A 25259-nucleotide genomic window follows, 5' to 3' on the forward strand; every position below is an offset into this window, starting at 1 on the left:
ATGTACTGTAATTTTGCTATGGCTATAAATTGTAATGTAAATATATGATATGCTGCATGATCTTAGGAGACCCCTGTGAAAGGGTCGTTTGACCCCCCCCCCCCCGGTGGAGAACCACTGAACTAGAAGTTTCAAAATTCCTAAATTGATTCAGTAACCCCAGATGACTCAAGAAAGTTCCAAGTAAACCTCTAGCACTTTCCAAAACGAGAATCAAGTAGAGAGCAAAAGAAGAAAGTGAGGTGGAGAGAGATTTAGACCTAGAGCCACCTTGTGGATTCCAGTGCTGCCAGCCACCCTTGAGTCTCATGCCATTCATAGGAGTGCATTTTGGTTAGAATTACTGAGCCCATTCACAAGATCTGGCAGTAGGGGGCACAAGTGAGGTTCTAGGGCACACAACTTAAGGAGGCTCTCAATGTCAGAGCTGTGTGAGTAAAGAGCTGTCATTGAGAAGACTCTGAAAAGGCATACTTCTTTAAATCACATAAATCACTTCTGCAAGCTGTAGCCCCACACTGCCTGTAATAGCAAAGTATTTACTGAAAAGGAAGGGGCAGGTTCCAGAGAGAATCCAGACTGCAGTGCTGGTCTCTGACTCCCACAGGGACATCGTATGGGTAAGATGCAGAACCACCATTCACTAAAAGAGAAACTTCTTTTTTTTTTCTTGAAGATTTGTTTATTATGTATACTGTGTTCTGTCTGCATGTATGCCTGTTTATTATGTATACTGTGTTCTGTCTGCATGTATGCCTGCAGGTCAGAAGAGGGCATCAGATCTCATTACAGATGGTTGTGAGCCACCATGTGGTTGCTGGGAATTGAACTCAGGACCTCTGCAGAGCACCCAGTGCTCTTAACCTCTGAGCCATATTTCCAGCCACTGAAATAGAAACTTCTAACTGTAACATTTCAGAGCTAGACATTATCACCAGGTCAGCTGGCTCTCTGCTTCAGGACAGCTACAATGTAACAAGAACACATCCGCCTTGCTTCAGGGCAGATACAATGTAGCAAGAACACATCTGCCCTGCTTCAGGACAGATACAATGTAGCAAGAACAATCTGCCCTGCTTCAGGGCAGATACAATGTAGCAAGAGCAACTCCGCCCTACTTCAGGGCAGATACAATGTAGCAAGAACACATCCTCCCTACTTCAGGGCAGATACAATGTAGCAAGGACATACATGCCCTGCTTCAGGACAGATACAATGTAGCAAGAACATATAGGCAACTCTTGTTCTGTGTTTGCAATTGTCATTAATGCTAGGTGTCAATGCTAGGTGTTTTCCTCGGTTGCTTTCCATTTTATTATTTTTGATGATTTATTTATTATTTATTTTAATTTATGAGTATGAGGGTTAAGGCTAACATAACATGAGTTTATGTGCAACACATGAATGTAGGAGCCTGCAAAGGTCTGCAGAGGGAGTCAGGTGCCCTGAAACTGGAGTTATAGGCACTTGTGAGCTGCCTTACGGGTGTGGGGAACTGAACTCCTGTCCTCTGTAAGAGCAATAAGTGCTCTTAACCTCTGCGGCATCTACCCCTCCACCTCAATTTATTTATTTATTTATTTATTTATTTATTTATTTATTTATTTATTTTTGGGACACAGGGTCTCTCACTGATTTCCGGATTCCTCTGACTGGCTAGGCTGGCTACTGAGTCCCAGGTCTGCTAGTCTGTATACAGCCTCCCAGCAACAATGCCTATATACTTCCACTCCCTGCATTTCAGATTCTGGTGACCTGAACTCAGGCTCTCCTGCTTGCACAGCAATTGTTTACACACTGAGGCTTCTCCCCAGCCTCTATTCTTTCAGAGGCTTTTGGGCTTTTCCAGAACAAGCGATAGGCTCCCATAGGTTCGACACTTTCATTAAAGGCCACCGAACACCGAGGCTGAGGCTGTGTGGCACTTGTCCAACACCTTCACTAAAAATAACTTGAGCTTCCACCCACCCCCTGCTGCTCCCAGCCGAGTGTCACAGAAGCACACACAGCCTGCACTGGCAGGTGAGACAAGGCTAATGAAAGCCACTTGGGAGGAGTTTGCTCCTCACCAGGTCACCCCTCCACCAGCCTTCACTAAATAAAGACTGGTGACTTGGGAGTGACACCCAACCGGGTGGAAGAAGACCTGGGATAGCTCTGCTTTCCAGCTACGCTCTGCTCCGTCCCTGCCTTTCTGTAGTCAACAATGTCTGATCATGGCGGCTCACAACCATATATAATTCCAGTTCTGGGGACTCTGACACCTCCTTCTGTCCGCTGTGGGCACCAGGCGTGCACTTAGGACACACACATACATGCAGGCAGAACATTCATGCACATAGATAAAAAACAAAACACAAGTGTGTATACTGTGTGTGTGTGAAGTGCATGCTGAAGGATGGGTCATTCACAAGTGTCTTTCACCTGCACGTGTGTGCACATACTGATAAACCAAAGTTGTCAATAATCCATTAAATATCTAGGGATGGTGATACCGAGGAAATCAACTATAAGGACCAATTGGGAGCCTTCAGAGACATTGCGGGGGGGGGGGCACAGAAGACTTCTTACTTAAGCTTTCTTTCAAGCTAAGCTAGGAAAGATGAGGTTCTTCTGTGGAATGCATCAGAGGAAACATATTCCATCAGAGAGCTTTCAGCTAAGACAGTGTGCTTTGAAAGGCTGAGATGGGGGTGAGGATGTAGCTAGCTCACTGGGTGGAATGCTCACTGCCTAGCGTGCACGAAGCCCTGGGCTCCATCCCCAGCCCTGCGGGAACCAGGAGTGGTGACTCTGATCTATAATCCCAGCACTCAGAAGGTAGAGGAGGGAGAATTAGAAGTTCATGTTCATCCTTGTCTATAAGAGCAAGAACGAGGCTAGCCTGAGATACATGAGAGCCCACCACTAGACAGACAGACAAACAATACATACAAATGAGTAATTTTTTTTGAAAAGATTGAGAACTAGAAAAGAGTTTGACACGCTGAGAGAACTGCAGCCAAGGGAATGCTTCTTAAATGTAAGCCAATTAACTCTGACCAGCCAGCTGAAACCATATGCCACGTCCGGAGAAAACACCAGTCATCTAAGAACGAGGATGCAGGACTAGGAAGATGGCTCAGTAGGTTTAGTATAAGCACGAGGACCCAAGTTCAATCCGCAGTACCCACGTAAGAAACGCTGTGGTGGCACAAGCTTGTAACTCTGCTGCCAAGTGGGGACGCGCAGCTGCCTGGGGTTCACTGGCCCAGAAAAGATTGTCTCAAAGACAGACAAGCAACATGTGCAGCTCGCAAGGTCTCTGGCCTCCACGGGCATCTGCATCCATGTGAACATGTGGGCGCACGTGTACACACATGCGTACACACACACACACACACACACACGATCATACCTGCCCTGGGAGCAGAGGGCAAGCCCACTCAATTTAAAAACCAAAGGAAATACAGTGAAGGGAACCCATTTGTATGTTATAAAAATGAGTCTTACGTTGAAACTGAACCAAGAGCAGGAATTAAAATGCTATTTTTGATGTACGGTGGGCTTCTCTGGAGAGAAAGGAACGCCCATGTGATGCTGCACCTGGCAGCGTCTAGCTGTGCATGGTGAGTACCCAACAAGTCCGTAAGCACCACGGGATTCTGCATCTCTATGGGCACCACTGGACATTGCCTAGTCTATAGAAGAGTTAGGGGTTGCACTGTGATTGGCATACCCCAGTCATGTGTGTGTGTATGTATGTGATATCAGTTGGATTTCTTTTAACCAACCACTCAAAAGCATATACTGCATTCAATCTTGCAACTAAAAAAAATTATATGTTTCTCCCAATCTAGTCTGGCGTTTTCTAGTCTGCTTCGATTTTCCTGTCTTCCATACCTGTCTTTCTCATCGATGGTTTCTGTTACTGTGAGTCACTCACTTGAAGCTTCTTATGCATTGATTCGTCCTCTGTTCCTGTGACAGTGGAATTGGTGTGCAGGGGAAGGGTTGGACAGATGTCATTCTCAAGCACCTCTGTTTCACAGTGGCCATGGGCAGTACTGGCTAATAGTGCCAGCTCTTGTAAGCAGCCCTTCAAATGACTTCACCATTTTCTCCTCTTTGGGTGAAGGACACTTAACACATCATTTTTCCCCCGTAGAATGGAAACAAGGAGACAGAGCAGATGGTTTACAATATAGCAAAGTGCTTTCCCCACCCGCATACCTACGTTCTGGTTCTAACAGTTAGTCTCGATTCTATGACACATTCGTGGGTGAGTTCTCTCCTTTGACTGACTAATACCCATCAAACTAGAATGACTAAAATGAGATTTCCCACTGAGAAAAAAAAGTCAGTCCCATGTCGTCTTAGCGATGAGAGGATTGGACTGTCATCAGGCCTAATGTCCTGTGAGATAGAGGACTCTTCCTCCACGACTCCCACTGAAGGTCGCCCAGCTCAGTAGCCTGAACTGGGGTCACCTCTAATTACTGAGAACTGTCTAGCTTTTGAGTGAGGGAAGAGGATGTCCTACCTCGGAGATCAAGAAGCAGCCTTAAGCTTATATGACATGGGCCCTACATTGGTACTTTGCAACACTCAACCCACTGTCCCTGCAGTCCTGGCCCCTGTGGTGGCCAGCTGTGGGATGGTGGGCAAGTCCCCAGGGTGTGGCTCTTCTCAGCTCCAGGTTCTGCCAAACATAGTTGCTAAAACCTTGATTATTCTTAGCAATGCCCGGCAGGATGATGTTCAGAGAGTATCAGCAGTGGTCAGCTTAATGTTGCAGCTTTGCTTAAGAAAGGTCATGGGATCAGGAGCAGGACTCGAATCCTTCATATTCCCGTCCATCTTAGTGTTCTCGGAGTATTTACAATGTTTACTGGGGCAGCTGTATTGTCAAGTTATGGAGGTTTCCCTAGGAGCTTGGTAATCACACAAAGTGGCCACACCTTAAAGGGTTCAGGGAAGCTGAACTTAGTCGATGCATACAAAGGACAGAGCAGTGTGTGCTACATGCTAGCCACTTTAATAAAGTCCTAAGATTTATTGATCACCTACACAGGGCCAGGACAGACCAGTGGCAAGAATCAGCTCCTAGGAAACTTACAGCCCTAATGGGAAGGCAGACTTAAACAAGAGATAGGGACAATTGATGGAAGCCTAGGGCTTGACAGCAGGGAGTCCCTATGGTAGAGCTGCACACAAGCCTCAGAGATGGCTGAGGTCACAGGTAAACCGCTCAGCTCAGTCTCCCTGGATACAGACACACCCTTAATTAGCTCTTCTGGGGAAAAGATAGAGCTGAAGGGACAGGTTGGGGCACACACAGCTGGTTCAAGAGTCCGAAGTCTGCTCTCTAAAGACAGGCCAGGACTGGGAGCTTCGTCCCTGGGGGTCGCAGTAATGCGCTGGGAGGGCGGAGCGCGCTCTTGGGGAAAGGAGGTGGGATCAGCGCAGCTGGGGGCCAGGTGGGCGGAGGCCGCGGGAGGGGACACCGGTGCTCCTTCTTCTGGGCCGCCTCTGCTTCCTCCTTCCTCTTTTCCTCCTCCTTTCAGGTCCTCCTCCTCCTCCTTGGAGCAGCTCCTCCTCCTGGCAGGCTGCCACCCAGTCAGCTGACGCCGCGCTCCAGTCTCGCCTCCCCGCCACTCTCCCCCAAAGTGGCTGCTGGGCGCCGGCGGCCGCCCACTTTCAGGCTTTGGGGAGACAGGGAAGCGATGTGCGCCTTCTGACGTCCGGTCTCACTGCATCGCCTTGTCAACTTTCACTCCCTCACTCTCTGTCCTGACCCTCCCCACATCCCTCCTCGAAGCCACTCAGGGTGCTGTGCAGGCTCTGGGGGCAGCAGGGTTGCTGTCTGTCTGGGATGGCTTCCAATTTTAATGACATTGTGAAGCAGGGGTACGTGAGGATCCGGAGCAGACGCCTAGGGGTACGTATTCATCCTTCCTGTGCTCCCTGCTCGCGACTTCAGGGTCTGTGTCTGCAGCCAGCATCCCCGCGCTGGGGACTTGCCTTGTGCCGTGGCTCTTGCAGCCAACATCCCAGGCTACTGTGGCTGCGGCGCTAGCGCCAGCTTCTGGGTATGTCACGGAGCTATCTTTATCTCTCGGATGGCTTGACTTTCTAACGGTGGCCACCGGAGCCAGTTGACTTGGAATAAATATTTCCCGGTAGCCATGGGTGCTGTGTCTGGAAAGTCCGGCATGGTGCTGAGCCTGCCGGATGTCCCCTACCCGTGTCTCACTCGCGCCAACTTAACTTTTCCAGGGGGTGGATGGAGGCCAGGACAGAGGGCAGATGCCCTGAGGGGGATCAAGGACAGTGACTCTCCTGTCTCAGGGACTCTGCTCCCTGGCTCAGGTGTTAGCAGAGGTGGAGAGAGCTGGCCTTGGACAGGGCCAACTCCCTGGTACCAGGTCCCTACTCTTGAGCTTGGGCAGTGGGTTTCTGTATTTTAGAAACCACATTCTGAGTCCCATTGGAAAATCATTTCATGTGGAACATGGTGCAGGTGTAGAGATCCTGGAATAGGGGAAGGAAGGAAGGAAGGAAGGAAGGAAGGAAGGAAGGAAGGAAGGAAAGAAGGAAAAGAATCCCAGTGCCTCCCCTTTTAAGATTTCCTTTCCTTTCTCTTGTTGGGGGCACTTTAGGAGAAAACCATCCTGCCTTTCTTTGAGTTTTAAGTGATGGTACCATCTTTAGGGAGGAGAGGATACTGGAATATATAAACGTGTGTGTGTGTGTGGCCACATTTCTTCTTGCCATGTGTCAAATACTGTGGTTGTTTTTGTTGGTTTTCATTTCCCAGAGGCTGGGTTTGAAGCAGGAATGGGAAATAAGTTTACTGAGCAATGACGGCTGGTGTTAGTGCAAGTGTCAATGGCCCGGCTTAAGTGAGTGATCCATTGAGTATCTTTCTCCACAGATATGTGAAGTTCACTACCCTTCTTTTATTTGGTCTCTGGACTTTAAAAACATGTGCCTTTAATTTGATTGAGAATAAAAGAAATCTTCCAGTAGCAAACATTGCTGGAGAGGATTGACCGCTGGGGAGAAACATCCTGGATTGTTATAAAACACTGGCTCCCTTGGCTTGTTTCTTTTTTGCTTCTCCCCACCCCTTGCTGGTTACTCTGAGTAGTAAAGTTCTTGTGTCTGTGGCTGTTGTAAGTGCAAAACTGAGGAGAATGGTAACAGAACTAACTAACCTTACTGGTTTGGCTACAGTCTCGTTGATTCTCTCTGGGGCCCTCAGCTGAGTGACTTCCACGTGAAGCAGAAGAAATCCCAAGAGTATCATACTTTTTTATCATCTGGTGGGTAACCAAGTGTTACAGTTTTAAAGAGAGCCTTAGAGAGCCACATCCTAAGCTTGCATTTACTCCATCATGTCAATGGAAGGGATTGGGACTCGACATTCATTCCATGCTAGCAAGCATTCCAACAGGAAGAGGACATGCATTATTAATGCACAGGATATGAATTATTCATGAGGATCAGGGTTGACGCCAAATCCTGACAAGGGTGATTTATAGGAAAAACTGGTTTACATCACTTTCATGTCTTCTTCCTATATTCCTATAATTGACACAGTATAGTATTGTGGGCATGCCAACAAATTTTGGATGGATATTAGAGGCAAAAGGAGAGGAAACAGAGCCTAGTTTGCATTCGTTTTATATTTATAGTATTTTGGATAGTCCAGTTTCTCAAGATGGAGTCATTTGGGCTGTGTTTACTCAAATATACACAAGAATATTCATTGCATTATGATTTCACTCACAGAGAGAAAAGTTAGACCAAGACTGTGTAAAACAGGCCTTATTTGTCAACCTTGGTTCGACCAGTGGACCAGCCTGCTAAGATGATCTTTTGCTATAACTTACGAAGAAGGGCCGGTGACATTGTTGTCAGAACTGGGTGCCAACTAAAGTTTTAGTAGAATGATCCTTGCAAAGGTGGGAGCTTCTTGTGGGAAGTGACAGTGAGGTCCTGGTGTCCCAAGTCGGGCATGTTGATAGTGTTAAGCCAGGCTGTCTAGAGCCTGGATCAGTACTCGATGTGTGTTTTCTAGGCACTGTGTGCATCCCAGAGAGCTAGTCAGCAGGCAGAGAGTATATGTTGATACACCCAGGGACCATACAGTGAAGGATGACCTTGCAATCAGTAAACTAATATGACAATGGCTTTAATAAAGGAATCCAGACAAGCGTCTGCGGAGGAGAGTCATGTCTGGGAGTGCTTATAATTAAACAAGTAAACTGAATTTCATGGTAAGCAGCTGTTGTGTCAAAGAATGTCCCCAGGTTTGGGGAAAGATGTGATAACAAGATAGGAATGAATTCTGCTTGTTTGACTCATTAGGTCTACGACCTTTGACCTTCCTTGGCTTCAATTTTCCAATCTCTACAGTGTATGCTATTTAGATTAGAGATGGTCTGGGGACCATGAAATAAGACAATAATGTGCACGTGCAGAGAAAGTGCACGGCCTTGATTCTGATTGCAGTGCTATCTTTAATGTAATCAAAGACGAGTTAAGGCTGCCAGACGCATCTAAGGATCATTGATTTCCTTACTTTTCTTTACGATCATGTCCAAAGGCATATTTTATCATTATTACCATTTAAATTTAAATTTACTTTAATGAATACTTCAAAACGTGAAAGTGTCCATATTTCTGGTACCATGTTGTGCTTTGATTTATTTGTGGTTTAAATGTTTAAATCAGGGTAAATATCCTCATTCAGTGAAAATTTTTTTGTGGTGGAATCTGTTTAGCTATAGCTATTTCTTTCATTTGGATAATGTTCTTAGAAAATATATGCAAATAAATATGTATGTAATATAGTTTATAATGTAAATAAGACAGGAAGCTATAACTAGGCAATTTGTCAGTGTGCAGGAAGCAAGCTAACCTCTATGAGTGGGTCATAGACAAGGCACCTTCAATGAAAGTCCTAAACTTGGTCCTAAGCAATCACAGTAGGTGTTAACCTACTCTCAGAAAGCCAAATGAAATTCGGCTCATTTAATCGAGAGCTATCTGTGTCTTCACGTCTGTCCCTAGAGTCATCTGCGCTGGTTCCTCCAGGTCTCAGGCTGTGCCCTGGGTGCAATATTTGTTCAGGAATGTGGATGTTTCTATTTGGGGAGTTGATGGGGAGGAGGGGAACAGCTATCTATAATTACCTAATTCTCAAAAGATACTCGAGATTTCTTAGATGAGTGGAATAGGCGGTGTCTGCGTCATTAACCTGCTAAGTGTGTTATTTAGATGGATTACATTCAGATCTTCATTTGCTTTGTTTCTTTGCAATGGAGAGCGTTTTCTATCCATAATTATCCTGGCTGATCCACAGTGCAATTCTCAGAGCTTAAATTTAGACCTATTTTCTTTATGGACATGCAGTTCCTCAATGACTTAGTGTTTAAATAACCTTTCTTTCCCCATATCTAACAACTTATCAGCACAGACCACTTAAGCTCCGCTCTGGCCAGTTCTCTGTCTGCCCACCTCTCCAACGGACTGCCTAGGAGGTCGTAAGCTTATTGCACGCACAACCTTGATTGACTTACACATACTTGCTTCCGCTAACATTATCTTCATCTTAGCCACTAGGCAGTGTTTTGTGGTTGCTCTGGCAAAATCAATCCTAAGCCAGAAGCCAAGGAAATTGGACACCATGTCTCTTTTTCCCTTGTCTGGCATCACTACAGCCTGCCCATCAAGAGACCTTGTGGGCTAAGTCTTTGAGATCTATTTAGACTCTACCTCCTAACACCTGGTCGAAGCTCCATTCTTTCCTCTTTGTAGCATTGGAGTAGTTCCTACAGTATCCCCCGTCTTTATCTTCGTTCCATTCTGTGTTCCCTGCAGCTGAGCCCTCCACTGACCACCTTGTGTTTGTTCCTGCTCCTCTCTGCCCCTCATGCTGCTTCCCAGGTGTTCCCAGTTCCTTACTCCTGTGCTCCGCTCTCATCTTCTCAGTGAGACCTTTCCAAGTATTCTTGTTTTTCCCTCGCTGCATCTGTATCTGTAAACATTTTTCTTTTAAGTCTTACTACCCTGCACATTTTAGCCTGTCTATTACTTATTACTTGTGTCTCCCTCCCCCCCAGGACATGGGATTTCTCTCTCTACTCACTACAGCAGACGCTCAATGAAGACTTTAGAGAGAGTGGATTGAAGAAGGTTCCCGTGGCTGTTGCCTCTGATATAAGGGTGCATTAAAAATCCCAGCAGGATGACTAAGGCTTGGTGTGAGCTTTAAGATATTTACCAGCCTGATTGTTCCGTAAGAACAGAGACTCGATATCCACCTAACATGTGATCATCATAAGGGGCTCAACACAACACTTAGCACAGAGAAAACCCAATTAATATTTATTACCACTCTGTGTTCAGTCCTCCAATTACTGCTGGGAGAGATGGCGGCACTTGGGTCGTTATTATTTTCCTAGCCTTTACCACACTAAGTCTTCTCTTCAAAGCTATTGTTTAGGTGGAAGAACCCATTTAACGTCCAAGGGATAGTTTATGTACAAGCACAAATACCACTGGCCGCTGATGCTGGGGACAGAAGGAACATTTGCCTTTATACAATTTTCCACATTATTTGCATAAATGTCCATAATGCCTCCAAAGGAAATGCATTTCTCCTCCAAATGCCAGTTTAATGAACCTGCGGGGCCAGCAGGTTTTCCTCTTCATTTAGGTGTCTTGAAAAGCAGACAGGGAAGGGGCAGATTTTGGGGAAACGTATTTTTTTTCACCCCTTCATTTCCCAGTTTCACTTGGCCCACTATCCCACAAAGCATATTTCATTTAAGATTTTTAGATTTTGACTCACTTGTTATAGTGCCCAGATATATTTGATGATCTCTTACCACTGGGACCAAATCACAGAAGCAGCTCAGGGGACGGAGGATTTATTTTGGCTCCTGGCTCAGAGGCTGCAGTCCACAGTGGCAAGGGAGGTGCAGTAGCTAGGGTAGAGCAGCCTGTAGTAGCAGGAACACAAAAGAGGCAGCTTCAGGAAGCAAGGCACTCAGTCAGGAAGTGGCACTGGGCCTTCAGAGGCCACCCTGAGTGGCCTAATGCCAGTTGGCCGCATAGCCCCAAATGTTTTACAACCTCCGGAAGCAATGCTCCAAGCTGGGGCACGTGTCCTTACAAATGAGCCAGTGTAGGTGTTTCACATTTAAACTATAATAATTGAAAACTAAGGATCATCCCATGAAGATCATATACATAGATTAGGGTCACCTGATGACTTCTGATACGTATTGAGGCACCTTCCCAGGCAAATACAATATCCAGTAGGATCTGTGAAATAGTTTGCTCTCTACAGAACAGAGGGGCTTTGGGGTGTAGTTTGCCAGTCGTGAAATGAAAGTTCAGGTAGACTTTGTGTATGCAGTGTGGGGAAAATCCTCCAGTGTTCTGGATCCGTCATCTAACTCAGTTTTACTGCCACGATTTCCACATAAGGATAGCTTTCCAGCTGCCATCTCAGTCCTCATGAAAGATATGATTAATTGCGCATGTACTCGGCTTTTAATTTTCATCACCCAGATAGATTTAGCAATGAATGACCGATTTAATGGCTTTGTATGGAGACATAAACCAAGTTACTGATACAATGATATCCAGACATCTGCCAGCGTGTTTTTAAAATTATATCCATTAGGTGACGAGCAATATTTATTTTTAGGCGACCTTGCCATTTTCGACGAGGAGTAATTTGCCTTGGGTGCTTTAAGAATTTGTTTCCCATGGGAGAGGCATCTGTGCTCATTGTTATTTGTCAACTGTCCACGGAGTGCTCACCAGTGTTGTGTCTCCCTGTGAACTGCTTCAAACTGGACAGCTCGGTCATTGTCCTCTGCAAACTGACGGTCTGACTTAAAAGTTTGTGCCGTTAACTGGTCGTTTATCCATTCACAGTGTTCAAAGGTCAACTGCTGTGAATGACCAGTCAGCTATGGGTGGCCATGATAGCCAAAGATAGCCCCCATCCCCAAGGATAGACAGAGATAGCCCCGCTTTCCCCCACACGGGGAATGCAGGAGGCTGTGCTGGAGTTTCCTCTTACTCCACGATTTTGGCTCCAGTTGGATGGAGCTCAAACCTTTGGGGAGCCTGAGCCAGGAGAAGATGAGGTTGCCGTTCCCCTCCGCCCCCATTCCTGTGGGATTTAAAATGAAGTTGTGAATTTTGAAATGCCACGAGATGCGTGTGAGCGCAGGAATGAACATAGCTCCTCTCTCTAGCACGCGGCCGGGTGGTGTTTGGGTAAGGATTTGGAAGCTGCTTTGGGGAGCATTTGTGGGCCCTCCTACTTTACTAGAGTTCTAAGCCTCAGAGTCGGTGTGTGTTGTGCTCTTGATGGAGTTCTGGGCCAGCTTGAGGGGGATGAGATTTGGCAAACTTCTTTGCGGTGATGGGCCACACCTGTGAACCTTCCTGCCCTAGGCCAACCCCAGACCCTGTCCAAAAATAATCATGATCTCATTTGTTTTCAGTGGAGACTTTTATTTTTAGGTAATTGTAGACTCACATGAAGCTGTAAAGAATCAAGGTGGAACAACAAAAGTATATGCTCTACTATGTTTATAGCAGCATTGTTTGTAATAGCCAGAACCTGGAAACAACCTAGATGCCCTTCAATTGAAGAATGGATGAAGAAAGTATGGAATATATACATATTAGAGTACTACTCAGCAGTAAAAAACAAGGACTTCTTGAAGTTTGCAGGCAAATGGATGGAAATAGAAAACACCATCCCGAGTGAGGTAAGCCAGACCCCAAAAGAGGAACATGGGATGTTCTCACTCATATTTGGTTTCTAGCCATAAATAAAGGACATTGAACCTATAATTCGGGTTCTTAGAGAAGCTAAATAAGAAGGAGAACCCAAAGAAAATCATATAGGCATCCTCCTGAATATTAAACTTCATCAGGCGATGAAAGGAGACAGAGACAGAGACCCACATTGGAGCACCAGACTGAAATCTCAAGGTCCAAATCAGGAGCAGGAGGAGAGAGAGCACAAGCAAGGAACTCAGGACCACGAGGGGTGCACCCATACACTGAGACAATGGGGATGTTCTATCAGGAACTCACCAAGGCCAGCTGGCCTGTGTCTGAAAAAGCCTGGGTAAAAACCGGTCTCGCTGAACATAGCGGACAAGGAGGACTACTGAGACCTCAAGAACAATGGCAAGGGGTTTTTGATTCTACTGGACCTATTGGTTTCGTGGGAGCCTAGGCAGTTTCGTGGATGCTCACCTTACTAGACCTGGATGGAGGTGGGTGGTCCTTGGACTTCCCACAGGGCAGAGAACCCTGATTGCTTTTTGGGCTGACGAGGGAGGGGGACTTGACTGGGGGAGGGGGAGGGAAAGGGGAGGCGGCGGTGGGGAAGAGACAGAAATCTTTAATAAATAAATAAATAAATTTAAAAAAAAGAATCAAGGTGGAGAGCTGGGGAATTGACACAATGGTTAAAGGACCTTGCTTGTGAGAGTGAGGGCCTGAATTCAAATCCCCAGAACCTACAGGAGAAAGCCAGGCCTATGGTTTTCACGTGCATTTCTCTGAGCAGGAGTACTGGTGACTGCCTTGTCGTGTTCTTCTTTGCTATTTGTGTACATATGTAAGGAAAATGCCTGGGTTGTCTTTTCACCATTAGGTTTGGAGAGTTCTTCGTGTAGTCTAGATAAAAATGTCTTTTCAGATTTGTGGCTGGTGGATAGATTCTCACAGTCTGTAATGTCCCCGACATCTTCATAACCACGTATTTCTTTTCTTAATTTTATTTTGTGTGTGTATGTGTGCAGGGCGGGCTGGGAGAGGGAGAGAGGGAGAAAGCATTAGGAAGTCAGAGGACAGCTTGAAAGGGTCAGTTCTCTCCCTCCATCTCGCAGATTCAGGGCGGATCTCAGGTCCTCACAGAAAGTGCCTTCACACGATGAGTCATCTGCCCAGCCCATAGCGTGGTCTTTCCTAGGACAAGCTTTACCTTTCAGTGAAGGATAGAGCAAGGTTCCTGTTTGTGTGTGGATGTCTAGTTGTTCTAGGGCCATCTCTGAAGTTGCATCTTCTTCACTGGGTACTTCCTTGGGCCCATCCTTGAGTCTTCTGTTCTAGCCACTGTACTATAGACCTGCAATCATGCCATGGGGGCGTCTGTGTATGTCTGAGAGGTGGGCACACAGTGCAGCATAGCTCTTTTTATCAAAAATGGTTAGCTACTTCAGTTTCTTTATCTTTCGGTATCAACTTTAAAATAATGTCCACAAGCAGAAGGCTTACGGGGAGCAGTGCCTCGTCCTTCTGCATCTTCATCACCAAGTGCTCTTTTTTTCACTCGGATCTTTTCTTTGAGTCTCAATTTGGCCACTTACTGACACTGAAACCAATCATCCAATTTCTCTTCTTTTAAGCCTCTTCAGATACAAAAATAAGCATAGTAATATACTTCTCAATTTCTCAAAAAGAACCATATCTCTGTCTTACTCCAGGGCCTGGCTCATAGTCGGTGCTCAGCTAATACTCATTTACTGTTATTTGTCTACTTACTTATTTATTGACTTATTTATATCATGGGAATGGGTGCTTTGCCTGTGTGGATGTCTGTCTACTGCGTGTGCAAAACAGCACAGAAACCCTGGGATTTTACTCCAAAATATCTTTGATTTGTGTCCAACTCTAAATGATGGCTGATAACTCTTAGTTTATCCTTTATTTTGAATCCATAAAGTTACCTTATATTACAAAAAAGGGAGAAATGGATTCTGAGAAATAAAAAAAAAGAAAAAGAACAAAAGTAAGAAGAGAGAGGAGGGGAGAGAAAGTAGCTAATACTTTACACATCTGTGGTCAAGAAGTGTGTGACATGAATACAAGAAAAGGAGTCCCCCCTGCCTCCCCCGCCCTTACCCCCTCCCCACCCCTGCCCTTACCCTACCCCCAGCCCTGCAGATCTGCCTCACCTGCCAGGACAGCCAGACTCAGCAGATTCTTGCAAACTTGTACAGCATAGACAAACATAAAAGTGATGTGGGAGTCCCCTCTGTATGCTCTGAATACGATTGGTTGATTAATAAAGAAACTGCTTTGGACCTATAGCAGGGAAGAACTTAGGTAGGTGGGAAAAGTAAACTGAATGCTGTGAGAAAGGAGGCAGAGTTAGAGAGAAGAGACAGACATGAAGCTGTGGCCAGACACTTTGCTGGTAGGCCATGACCTTGTGGTGATGCACGGATTAATGGAGAGGGGTTAAACTAAGACGTAAGAGTTAGCCAATAAGAAGCTAGAGCTAATGGGCCAAGCAATGATTTAAATAATACAGTTTCTGTGTGATTATTTTGGGTCTGAGCTGCTGAGCAGCCAGGAAACAAACAAGCAGCCTCCTCCAACATAAAAGTTTGTTCGTATTTTTTGCCCTACATGTAGACTCTGTTCTTATGTCTGGTATATTATTCCCCTTCTACTTACATTGAAGCACTTTCCAAAAAGTTATGGGTGTATTTGGCTATAAATTAATTCTTCATTTCTTAGTTTTGTGTGTGTGCATATGCAGACACACGGGTGGGCATGTGCTATGGCATACCTGTGACAGTCAGAGGACAGCTTTGTGTTCTTAGTTATTTCCTTCCACTTCTCATGGGCTCTGAGATTTGAACTCAGTTCTTTAAGAGTGTGCTGCAAGCACTTTTACCCACTGAGCCATTTTGTCGGCCCCCTCTGCCCAATTTCTTTAATTAGTCCACTAATAATAGACATCTTCAGTTACTCTATTTTTCCCCCTAAGCCACAAAAGGTGGCGTGTTTGAGCACAGTGAGATGAGAAGCTAACAGAAAGCTGCTCTTACAAGCACATTTGCAGATTGTATGATTAGAGCCTAAGTTCTTCCAGACTGTACACTTTGTACCCATGACTGACTGTTAGTCCTTACTGACTAAAGCTATGTGGCTCAGGGTATGTTTCTCCCACAGCATGCCTGCGTGCACGCACACACACACACACACACACACACACACAATCACTCACTCACCCAGTTGCTCAGTCCATCAATCTCCTTTTTAAAAAGTACTTCAAAAAATTTCTGTGACACATTAACCATTTGAAGCTATAAATAGCCTCAGGGTCTCTCTATTGACAACCATACCAACAGCACATGTATAAAATATTTCCATCACTGTGGAGAGCTCTGTTGGACGACGCTGTCCTGCATCGTATCTGTATAGCATTGACGGCTGGCCTAAATGATATGTTTTGATGATTTCCGCTCCACTAGACTGTGAGCTCCACAGGGGCTCAGTGGGGTTCTCTCTAACTTCTCTATTCCCATGTAGTCATTCAGTAACACGTGGTTATGAAATTTGCTCCTTACTGTCCAGCAGGCCTTTACAGAAGGACCAACCACTACACGCTTTTACCCATGTTCTCCTCAGTATTCCCGTCGGGAAAGACTGGTCTCTCACCGTTATCACCTAGAAAGATTTAACCTTCCCCTGAGGCTGGCATCACACAGCCCACTGCCCAGCTGTGCAAGGGCAGACAGTGACTAGCCCTGGCTTACGGGGTGTGTATGACAGTGTGCCTCCAGGACACACATCTTCCGCTCTCCACAACCCCAGTCAGGAGCAACTCTGTGAGTGTATAAACTTAAGAGTGGGGTACAGGATCTCTGGAGACTTCAGTAGAGTGTTTGATAACTGACCCGTGCACCCCACTCTTTCCAAGGCACTATTTATTCTGAGAATGCTCAACAGTGCGTGTCTTCGCACACCAACCTGCTTTCCAAGATCAATCCCCAGCAGGCTGCTGAGTAGTTGAAATGCTTCTGCGGAGGCAGCAGGAGCACTCTCGGACTTCAGGACTGAGCTGCAAGTCTGTGGCTCCTCCCTGTATTTGACACAGGATTTTCACAACTGAAGTGATTCTGTCCCTCTGGATTCCCCTTGGCTGTTCAGTCCTTCTAATCTCTGTTGAAGGAATGCCCGGGAGAATGGGGCAGAGGAAGAATGGAGTGTTCCGTCGGGAAGAGTGGAGCATTCTCAAGGAATGAGGGTGGACAATGGGCAGGTAGATTGTTGTGCCAACTTGCATGTTAAGGGTTTCTGCTCTTCTAAAGGCTCCAGATGGCTTTCCTTGAGGAGCATCTTTTTGTTCAGATGGTAGGTGGGCTCATTTGATTGACTTTTACGTGAGGGAGGTGATGGTATCTCCTGTTCTGACCAGAAAGCCTCCAGCCAGATCATAATCTCAGAAGATTTAGATAGTTATCTGTTAATGGCTTTCTAAGCCCTTCAGAGCCTCACTTCTCCCGTGTGGCCCATTCTTTTGCCTGACCACAATCTTGCAGCCAGGTTTTTGTCTTCACATGTTGCTGATCATAAAGAAGAATCCATCCCCAATGGCCTCTGAACCTGCTATGAGTTAACTAGCTAGCAAGTAGTTCTGTAATTTTCATAAGATGGAAATAAAAGGGCTTATTTTATTTGCTGTGTTATTAAAACACACCAGTCTCTTTACCAGCTTTCTCTTTATTAAAATGATTAATTGTGTGTGTCATGACATGCTTGTGACATTGCAGGACAACCTCTGAGAGATGCTTCTCTCCTTCCACACGTGGATTCCAGGAATCACACTGGGGTCATCAGGTTCACAAGCAAACACCTTCCCATGGAGCCGGCTGACTGCCTGCCTTGCTGAGAGACTGAGGGCAAGAAGATGCTGTTGTTCATGGATTTAATTCCTTTTCCTCCTGGCAGGGCATTTGACTATTAAGTATGCCAGTCACTGAGATGAGAGAATTTGACTTGTTTTTCCTTTTCATAACTGTGGGTGATTTGGGTGACTCTGACATTCAGGCTTGAACTTTTCTACATCAGTAGGCAGCTGGATTTACAGAGGTACGCTGACCAGAATTATGTTTTGATATAGATTAAAGCCTTGGGTGGAAGTATCTCCTAGGCTACTGTGTGACCTTTTAGGGAGATTGGCTACTCTGTGCATAGCATAAATGAGTTCTTCCAGTATACGGAAATACAGTTCTGAAGTCAAACGCATTTCATCAAGAGAGTCACTCACAGGATCAAGTGTGTGACAGGGAACGGGATATCCTGTTGGCCTTTAATATTAAAGCTTAATTTTCAGATGAAGTTTTAATAATATAAAATGGAAAAAAAATTTGGTCTATTGCTCCAATATTAACTCAACAAATGGGTCGGTTTCCTGTGCGCTAAGGTCATATGTTTCAGAGCCTCTATAATTTTGATTTTAGATAAGTGTCAGGCATATGAATTCAAAAATAACGGTTCTCTTTTTATCTGCCTCAAGGTTCAAGCTGAAAAATACGCCAGCACATGATTCGAACGCTGGCAGAGGATATGGGAGCTATTTTTAAGGGCTCCCTACTCCTCTTTCACACACATGCCACAAAGATTTCACTGGGTTTCAGTGCCATGAGTTCAAGTTTTAAAGTCAAGGGGGAAGTACAGATCACTGGCAGAAATTGACATGGCTCAGAGAGATTCAATGTGAATTCTCCAGAAGCTGGAGCCAGGACCTTCTGACTTCTGTAGAGCTCCACAGTGGTTCTCAGGAACATTACACCACCATCATCATCATCACCATCACCATCATCACCATCACCACCATCATCATCACCATCACCATCACCATTATCACCATCATCATCACCATCATCATCACCATCAATTTGTGTGTGTGTTGTGCATGTGCATCCATGTATGTATGTGTGAGGGAGGCATGCCTGTACAGTGTGGGACGTGTGCAAACTAGACATGAACATTATATGTCTTTCTCTATTGCTCTCCTTTATGTCTTAGAGACAGGGTGTCTCACCAAACCTACAGTTCACCATTTTGGCCAGTGAGCCCCGGGATCTTCTTGAATTTACCTGGCAAATCCTGTAGCCCGAGGCAATGCCACCATGCATGACTTTCTGCTGTAATATGGTGACATGGTCATGCCTTTTCTTTATGTGTCTATTGGGACCTTGGACAAGGACAGGGCATGCTCATCTACATGTAAATTCTCCCATTTGTCACAGCCTTTGGATGTTTTCCTTAGCAGGAAAGGTAACGAGGCACCATAGTGTAGTTACTAAGTCTAAAACATGTTCCTATCTTGATGACTGAGACAAACCGTATCATTTTATATTTAGTGGCCTTGTTAATGTTGTTTTAATTAAGAGCACTGGTAGCTTGGGGTTTCAGCGACATCTCTGTCAATATCATAAATTGGCACAGTGAACCGTTTCTCTACATATTGTGTTCATCAAGGGAGCAATGGCTGAACCAGATTACATGGGGAGAAAAGCTAGGGTTTGAATTCATGTGCTTACATAGGCACATGTCACAGCCCAAGAGTATGCATGCATCTTCCATGCTAAGAATTATATAAACCTATGACACTAATGAAGTATTATTATTTTAGTACATTCTCTTTCTCCTAAATGTTAAAGGTCGATTACAATCGCGAGTAGCACATATGTAGAATATCACCAACGGCAGTATCTGCTAGAAAGCGTACAGCCTGTCTTCCATAGCTTTGGGGTCTTCATCCATGGAATCAACCATGAACCCAGAGACTGATTTGATATTGCACCTGTGCTGGAAGAGTGCAGATGTTTCTCATGTTGTTACTTACTAAACAATCTGGGATAGCAACTCTTTACACAGCGTTTGCATTTTGCTACATGCTGTCGTGCTGTGCATCATCCCGGGGTGATCTGAGGTACCCAGGGGGTTGTGCACAGGTTGGATACAAGTTCTGCATCATCTTTTTCTCAGGGTATGAGCATCCACAAATCTTGGTATCTATGTAGTATCTTACGACCCATCTGTTGTGGATACTGAGGAATAGCTGTGCTGTGTTCTATCATTTCCAAAGATGCTCACGTCATCTTTCAGATTGTGTTTACAATGTCTATGTTGGTTTGATAATTAAGACATTTAAATTGTCCCGCATGAGAAAGAGCATCGAGACTGTGCAACATAGACCATGCTTTGTACTGTTGACTTGGGATGGTGTGATTAGTGGCTAGAGAGTTTGGGTGTCTTCTATTTTGGGGACATACTATGTTAACTTGCCCTGGGGTCATAGCCATCTAAATCCCTGCCCATGCTGCCTGAAGGGATAAATATTAAAGTTTCAGACGAGAGTACTGGGGGTTGAGGAGACAGCTCACTTGCTAGCATGCTTACAGAGTGAGCATGAGACCCGGAGTTTGGATCCTGAGAACCCATATGAATGCTGCATCTGGAAGCCTGCCTGTAAATCCAGTCTCAGAAAAGGGAGACTGCAGAGCCCCAGAGCAATCTGGCTAATGAGACTAGCTGTGTCACCAAGCCCTGGGGTGGGTTGGGAGACCCTGGTTTTGGTGGGAGACCCTGGGTTGGATGGGAGACCCTGAGTTGAATGAGAGACCCTGGGTTAGTTTGAGAGACCTGGTTGGGCAGGAGACACTGGGTTAGGTTGAGAGACCCTGGGTTGGGTGAGATATTTTGCCTCAGTGAATAAGGTGAAGGATTGATCACAGTTGACTCTTGATTATTAATCTTGAGCCTCCACACATTCAAGCTCACACGTGCTTGTGTGCATATATACAAATTAGTGCCCCCCCACACGAAAATAGGAAAGGAATGAGAGAGAAAAGTATGGAATACAGGAAGGTATCAGAAGAAATACATACAATCTGAAAGTCATGGCTAAAGGGAGGAAGCCTCTCCTGCAAACTGGGTCCAGGGAGATGGGCAGATGAGCAGGACGTCTTTCTTCCCAGTGTGACTGACAGCTGCCTGCTTTTCAAATCCATTCTCTGCCACCCAAGAGAAAGGTCACAAAATTAAGAGAGAAATCTTCTAGACCAGTGACTTCTCCAAAAATCGAAATTCACTTGAGGGAGATGTATGTCTCCTTTGGAGGCATCATTGATGCTTATGTGAGATTCTACAGAACTTATAAAGACAAACACGTCGTCATCCCCCACCTCAGTGGCCAGCAATATACAGGAAGGCACTGCTTATACAGAAATGCCTTCCTGGTTGCAAGCGTGTTTTCCCAGCCTCATGGTGAAGCTGACATTTGCTGTGTCTGCATTCCTGGCCAAGTAATAGCACCAAGCCATCCTTATAATCCTCTTGTGTGTTTTAGACCTTAGTGTGAACTACGCATGTGCATGCAAATACAGTGTTTCGTAACATCCGTGACTTAGAACCTCTGTAAATTCTTTCATTCATTTAAGAATTTCATTATAGCCAGAGGAAAATTAAGAGCACACCTTGCAAGGGTGAGCAGAGGCATCTCCGGCACATGATAATCTACCTTAAATGATTCCTGTGAACACTCAGACTTTATTTATTCCAGAACTGGGAAGAAGACATATGGTATTGATTTATGAATTTCGAGCAAATTCCAATTCCTGAATGAATGCCACGAATGCAATTTGTTCATTAAGCTTGCAGATGACGGGGGCATTGGATTTGGCTTTGTGGCTTATGCCCTGCTGATCACACTGTCTGTGTGCGCACTGAAGGCTGGGAAGGTTCATTGGCAGAGCGTGCCCCTGGTCTGTACATCGTGGGCAGGCATTTCTGGGCTCTCTGTAGGGTATTCCTGACACTGTCAGAAACCACAGTAACCACAGAGATCAATTTCATAGTCACTCTGCCAGCACCCGGATTGTTCTAGTAGTTTATAATACCTAATGCAGTTACATCTGTTTGTGGAAACATAGATCCCATTCACTCATTCCCTCTTTATTCATTCATTCTTTCATTCATCCAGCATCCTTTGTTCCCTTTGCTCACTGAGGCGCTACTCTTTAAGCCTCAGATCTTGGTACCACAGATTACGCAGACTTGCAATAAACCATTAGCAGATGAATGGTGGGTGTTAGTTCCGTGACCTGCACTCATTTAACCAATCACCTTATTGTTTCTATAACAAATGATACTATTTCAAGAAGCATAATTATCCAGTTTTCATGGCTCTAAGTTATAAAGCTGAAAGCTTAAAAAAAGGTACACAGTGAAAAATGTTTTCTGTCATCTTTTTTTCAAAGAGCTACTCAGTTCCCTCCAAAGTAGCCCAAGCTGGTTTCCTGCACATCTTTCCAGACACATTTCTGACATATGACAATATATCCATACACATATATCTGTACATTTTTACATGTGTGTTGTGTGTATATTTCATTTTCTTCAGTGTCAAGTATTGTATATACCATTCTTTCTCTTTTTCACGTAAAGCGTCTTAAAAATCTCTCTACACAGAGATCAACCCCGACAGCTCTATGGGGTACAGAATTTAATTGTACTAAATAACCTATGCATTTTAAGTCTTTATGAATATTTTCATTTTTATTGAACACAGTATTGGAATAGGTATGTTTGTGCATGGTTTTTTCTTTTTTTATAACTGAAATCATGAGTTTGAAGGGAGTGACTTTTTATGGCTATTGGAAAATAGTTTTGAATGATAGTTTGATAATATTGATACAGAGTGTTGGGGACACCTCTGTCTCAATTTTGAAGAGAGATACAGGTGTGTGTGTTTGTGTATATCTGCACCCTAGCTTCTATAAGGAACCAATTGTGAAAAGAGACACATGTGTGTGTTCCTGTGTATGTCTGCACCCTCAATCCAGGCGTGTTCCTGTGTATGTCTGCACCCTCAATCCAGGTGTGTTCCTGTGCATGTCTGCACTCTAGATCCAGGTGTGTGTTCCTGTGTATGTCTGCACTCTAGATCCAGGTGTGTGTTCCTGTGTATGTCTGCACCTAGATCCAGGTGTGTGCTCCTCTGTATGTCTGCACCTGAGTTTGCACAAGGAACTGATAAACACAGAGCAGCTCAGTGAGAGACACTGGTACGGAGGTGGGAAATGAAGAAACGGGAACCAGACTGCAGATGGTTCTGAATTAATTTTTAATGTAGGGCTGTGTGACTCTACTTATTTTTAAAAACTTTCCTTTACTTTAATTAAAAAGTTAAAAATTAAAATATGAGTTACTGTTATACTGCCATTTTCAATATATGGTTTGAAAAAGTTTGTATTTTTTAAGGTTGGTATTGGGAAGATGATGTGGGATGTCCTTCTGTATATGTGTTTCTTTAATTGGTGGATGAATAAAGATGTTTTGGCCAATGGGTTAGTAGAGAAAAGTCAGTCGGGAAATCTGAACAGAGATAAAGGGAGAGAGTAGGCAAAATCAAAAAGATACCATGTATCCACTGAAGGAGAAAGATGCCAGAACATTACCAGTAAGCCACAGTCTTGTGGTGTTACATAAATTAATAGAAATGGGTTAGTTTAAGATGCAAGAGCTAGCTAGGAATATGCCTGAGCCATTGGCCAAACAATGTTGTAATTAATATAGTTTCTGTGTGATTATTTGGGTCTGGGTGGCCAGGAAATGAAAGCACAGTCTCTGTCTACAAAAGTAGAATATCACTTGTGAAAGTCAGGAAGCAGCCAAGCTGGGAATGGCCTGGTGGGTAAGAGTGCTTATCACACAAACGTGAGGACCTGAGTTCAATCCTCAATACTTACTTAAAAACCCAGGCTTGGCTGCTTAGTACTTGTAATCCTAGCACTGTGTGTATGTGGTGGGGTGTGGAGACAGGAGGATTCCCTGGAGCTTGCTGGCTGCCAGTCAGACTGCAGTGATAAGCCCCAGACTCAGTGAGAGACCTTGTCTCTAGGGGAGTGATGGACAGAGGCATAGAATACCTGGGATCTTTTGGTATCTGAATGTGGGTACATGTGTGTGTGTGTGCACACACCTGGCCATGAGACTCGAGCATTGATGACTCTACTTGTTTTTTATCCCTGCTTCTTCATGGATAATGAAAAAACAGCAACTTTCTCCTAATCTTCAATCACTCCCACAGCCCCTCGGGTTGTGTGACATCTACAGGTTGATTTTTTTCCACTTAAATGCTTTGCTTTAATTTATGATGGAATTTTGGTGCAGGACTCTTCCACAGCACCCTGGCGTTTTCCAGCCACTGACACTGTGCTGGGTGAGGTTCCCTTGGAGAAGCTGAGAGACTTGGAGATACTTAGTGGGGGAGTTTGGTTGGAGTGTAGGTAAAGTCTGGGTGGGGGATTGGCTTACAGAGTGTGGGAGGATGGGGATCATCTTACAGAGTCTAGATGTGCTAGTGTTTGGCCCAACATCGTAAGCACAGCTAGACCTCCAGAGGAGGGCTGGATGACTAACTGGAAACCCTGTAGATGGCTGCAAGCACCCACTTCTCAGAACCTCCAGCCCAACAGAAGACATCCTTCTGAGAGAGGGTGCTTGTCATTAGGGAGTGTAAGGGGTACCTGGCTCAACCTTCTTAGGGGCTGGAGCAGCTGCAGCTCTGCTATGGGGCCATGATAACCCAGTCACCAGGCAACGCAAATAACATCTGTGATGTGCACTGCAGGGACCTCTCCAACTGTGCAAACGGCGTGGTCACTTCTCTCCCATCTCCTGCATCTTATGAGATACTATGACCCATGCAGGGAAGCTGTTCCTTCAAAATGTGAAGCCCCACCTCTTTCACTGAGTGGATGGAAATGTAATCAATCACAGGAGAAAACTATAAAATTAAGTACAGCGGAAACCAAACTTTATGATTATATTCCAATTAGATGCATTGCTTGGTGAAGGTTCCAAGCTTAAGGTCTCCATTACTGAAAAAGAAGACTGGCAATGTTTGGGGAGGTTGGGGGCGCTTTTAAGTCACTTTCACCAAGTGGATGGACTGTTCTCCTTGGCTCTGCCCCAGGCTTGGCACTCATGGTGAGAGCCTGTGATTTATATATATGCTGTGTCTCTCCGCTGTGTGGAGTGTTGATTGGTCTCCTTGGCATCTTCATGTTTTGAGTGAAGGAAGGAGAAGGCAGAGATTAAGATGTTAGCAGGAGAGGGAAGATCAGAGCCCCGGGAGGTGAGACTGTCCCTCTTTGTACTCACCTGACAGAAGGCTTGGCTGGCTGCACATCAAAGACAAAGGCTGTCAACAGCGAAGACTCACAGGCTTTGAAGAAATGGGCGGGAAAGAAAAGCATGGCTTGGCTCATAGCGCTGAAGGGTTGTCGGCTCTCTTTGTATCTAGGAAAGCACTCGGGCAGGCTGCTGTGCAAATGTTATGGTTCTGAGTCTCTGGGCTCTGTGGAGGGAATTTGCTAGATCCTTCTCTGCCATACCTTCCCTAGTGTCACTGCATG

General features: G+C 45.0%; 1 protein-coding gene across 1 annotated transcript in view; it reads left to right on the forward strand.

Moving 5' to 3' along the window:
- Positions 1 to 5605: 5605 nt before the first annotated feature.
- Positions 5606 to 25259, forward strand: part of Dok5 (docking protein 5) — a 142331-nt gene continuing 122677 nt past the window's right edge. The window contains exon 1 of the mRNA XM_050153088.1: positions 5606 to 5920. Coding sequence (XP_050009045.1) covers positions 5855 to 5920 — 66 coding nt within the window. The 5' untranslated portion in view covers positions 5606 to 5854. The remainder of the gene's footprint in view (positions 5921 to 25259) is intronic.

This window comes from Alexandromys fortis, unplaced genomic scaffold (genome assembly GCF_014885135.2).
Source record: "Alexandromys fortis isolate MF-2015 unplaced genomic scaffold, M_Fortis_MF-2015_v1.1 scaffold_81, whole genome shotgun sequence".
Taxonomy (NCBI): Eukaryota; Metazoa; Chordata; class Mammalia; order Rodentia; family Cricetidae; genus Alexandromys; species Alexandromys fortis.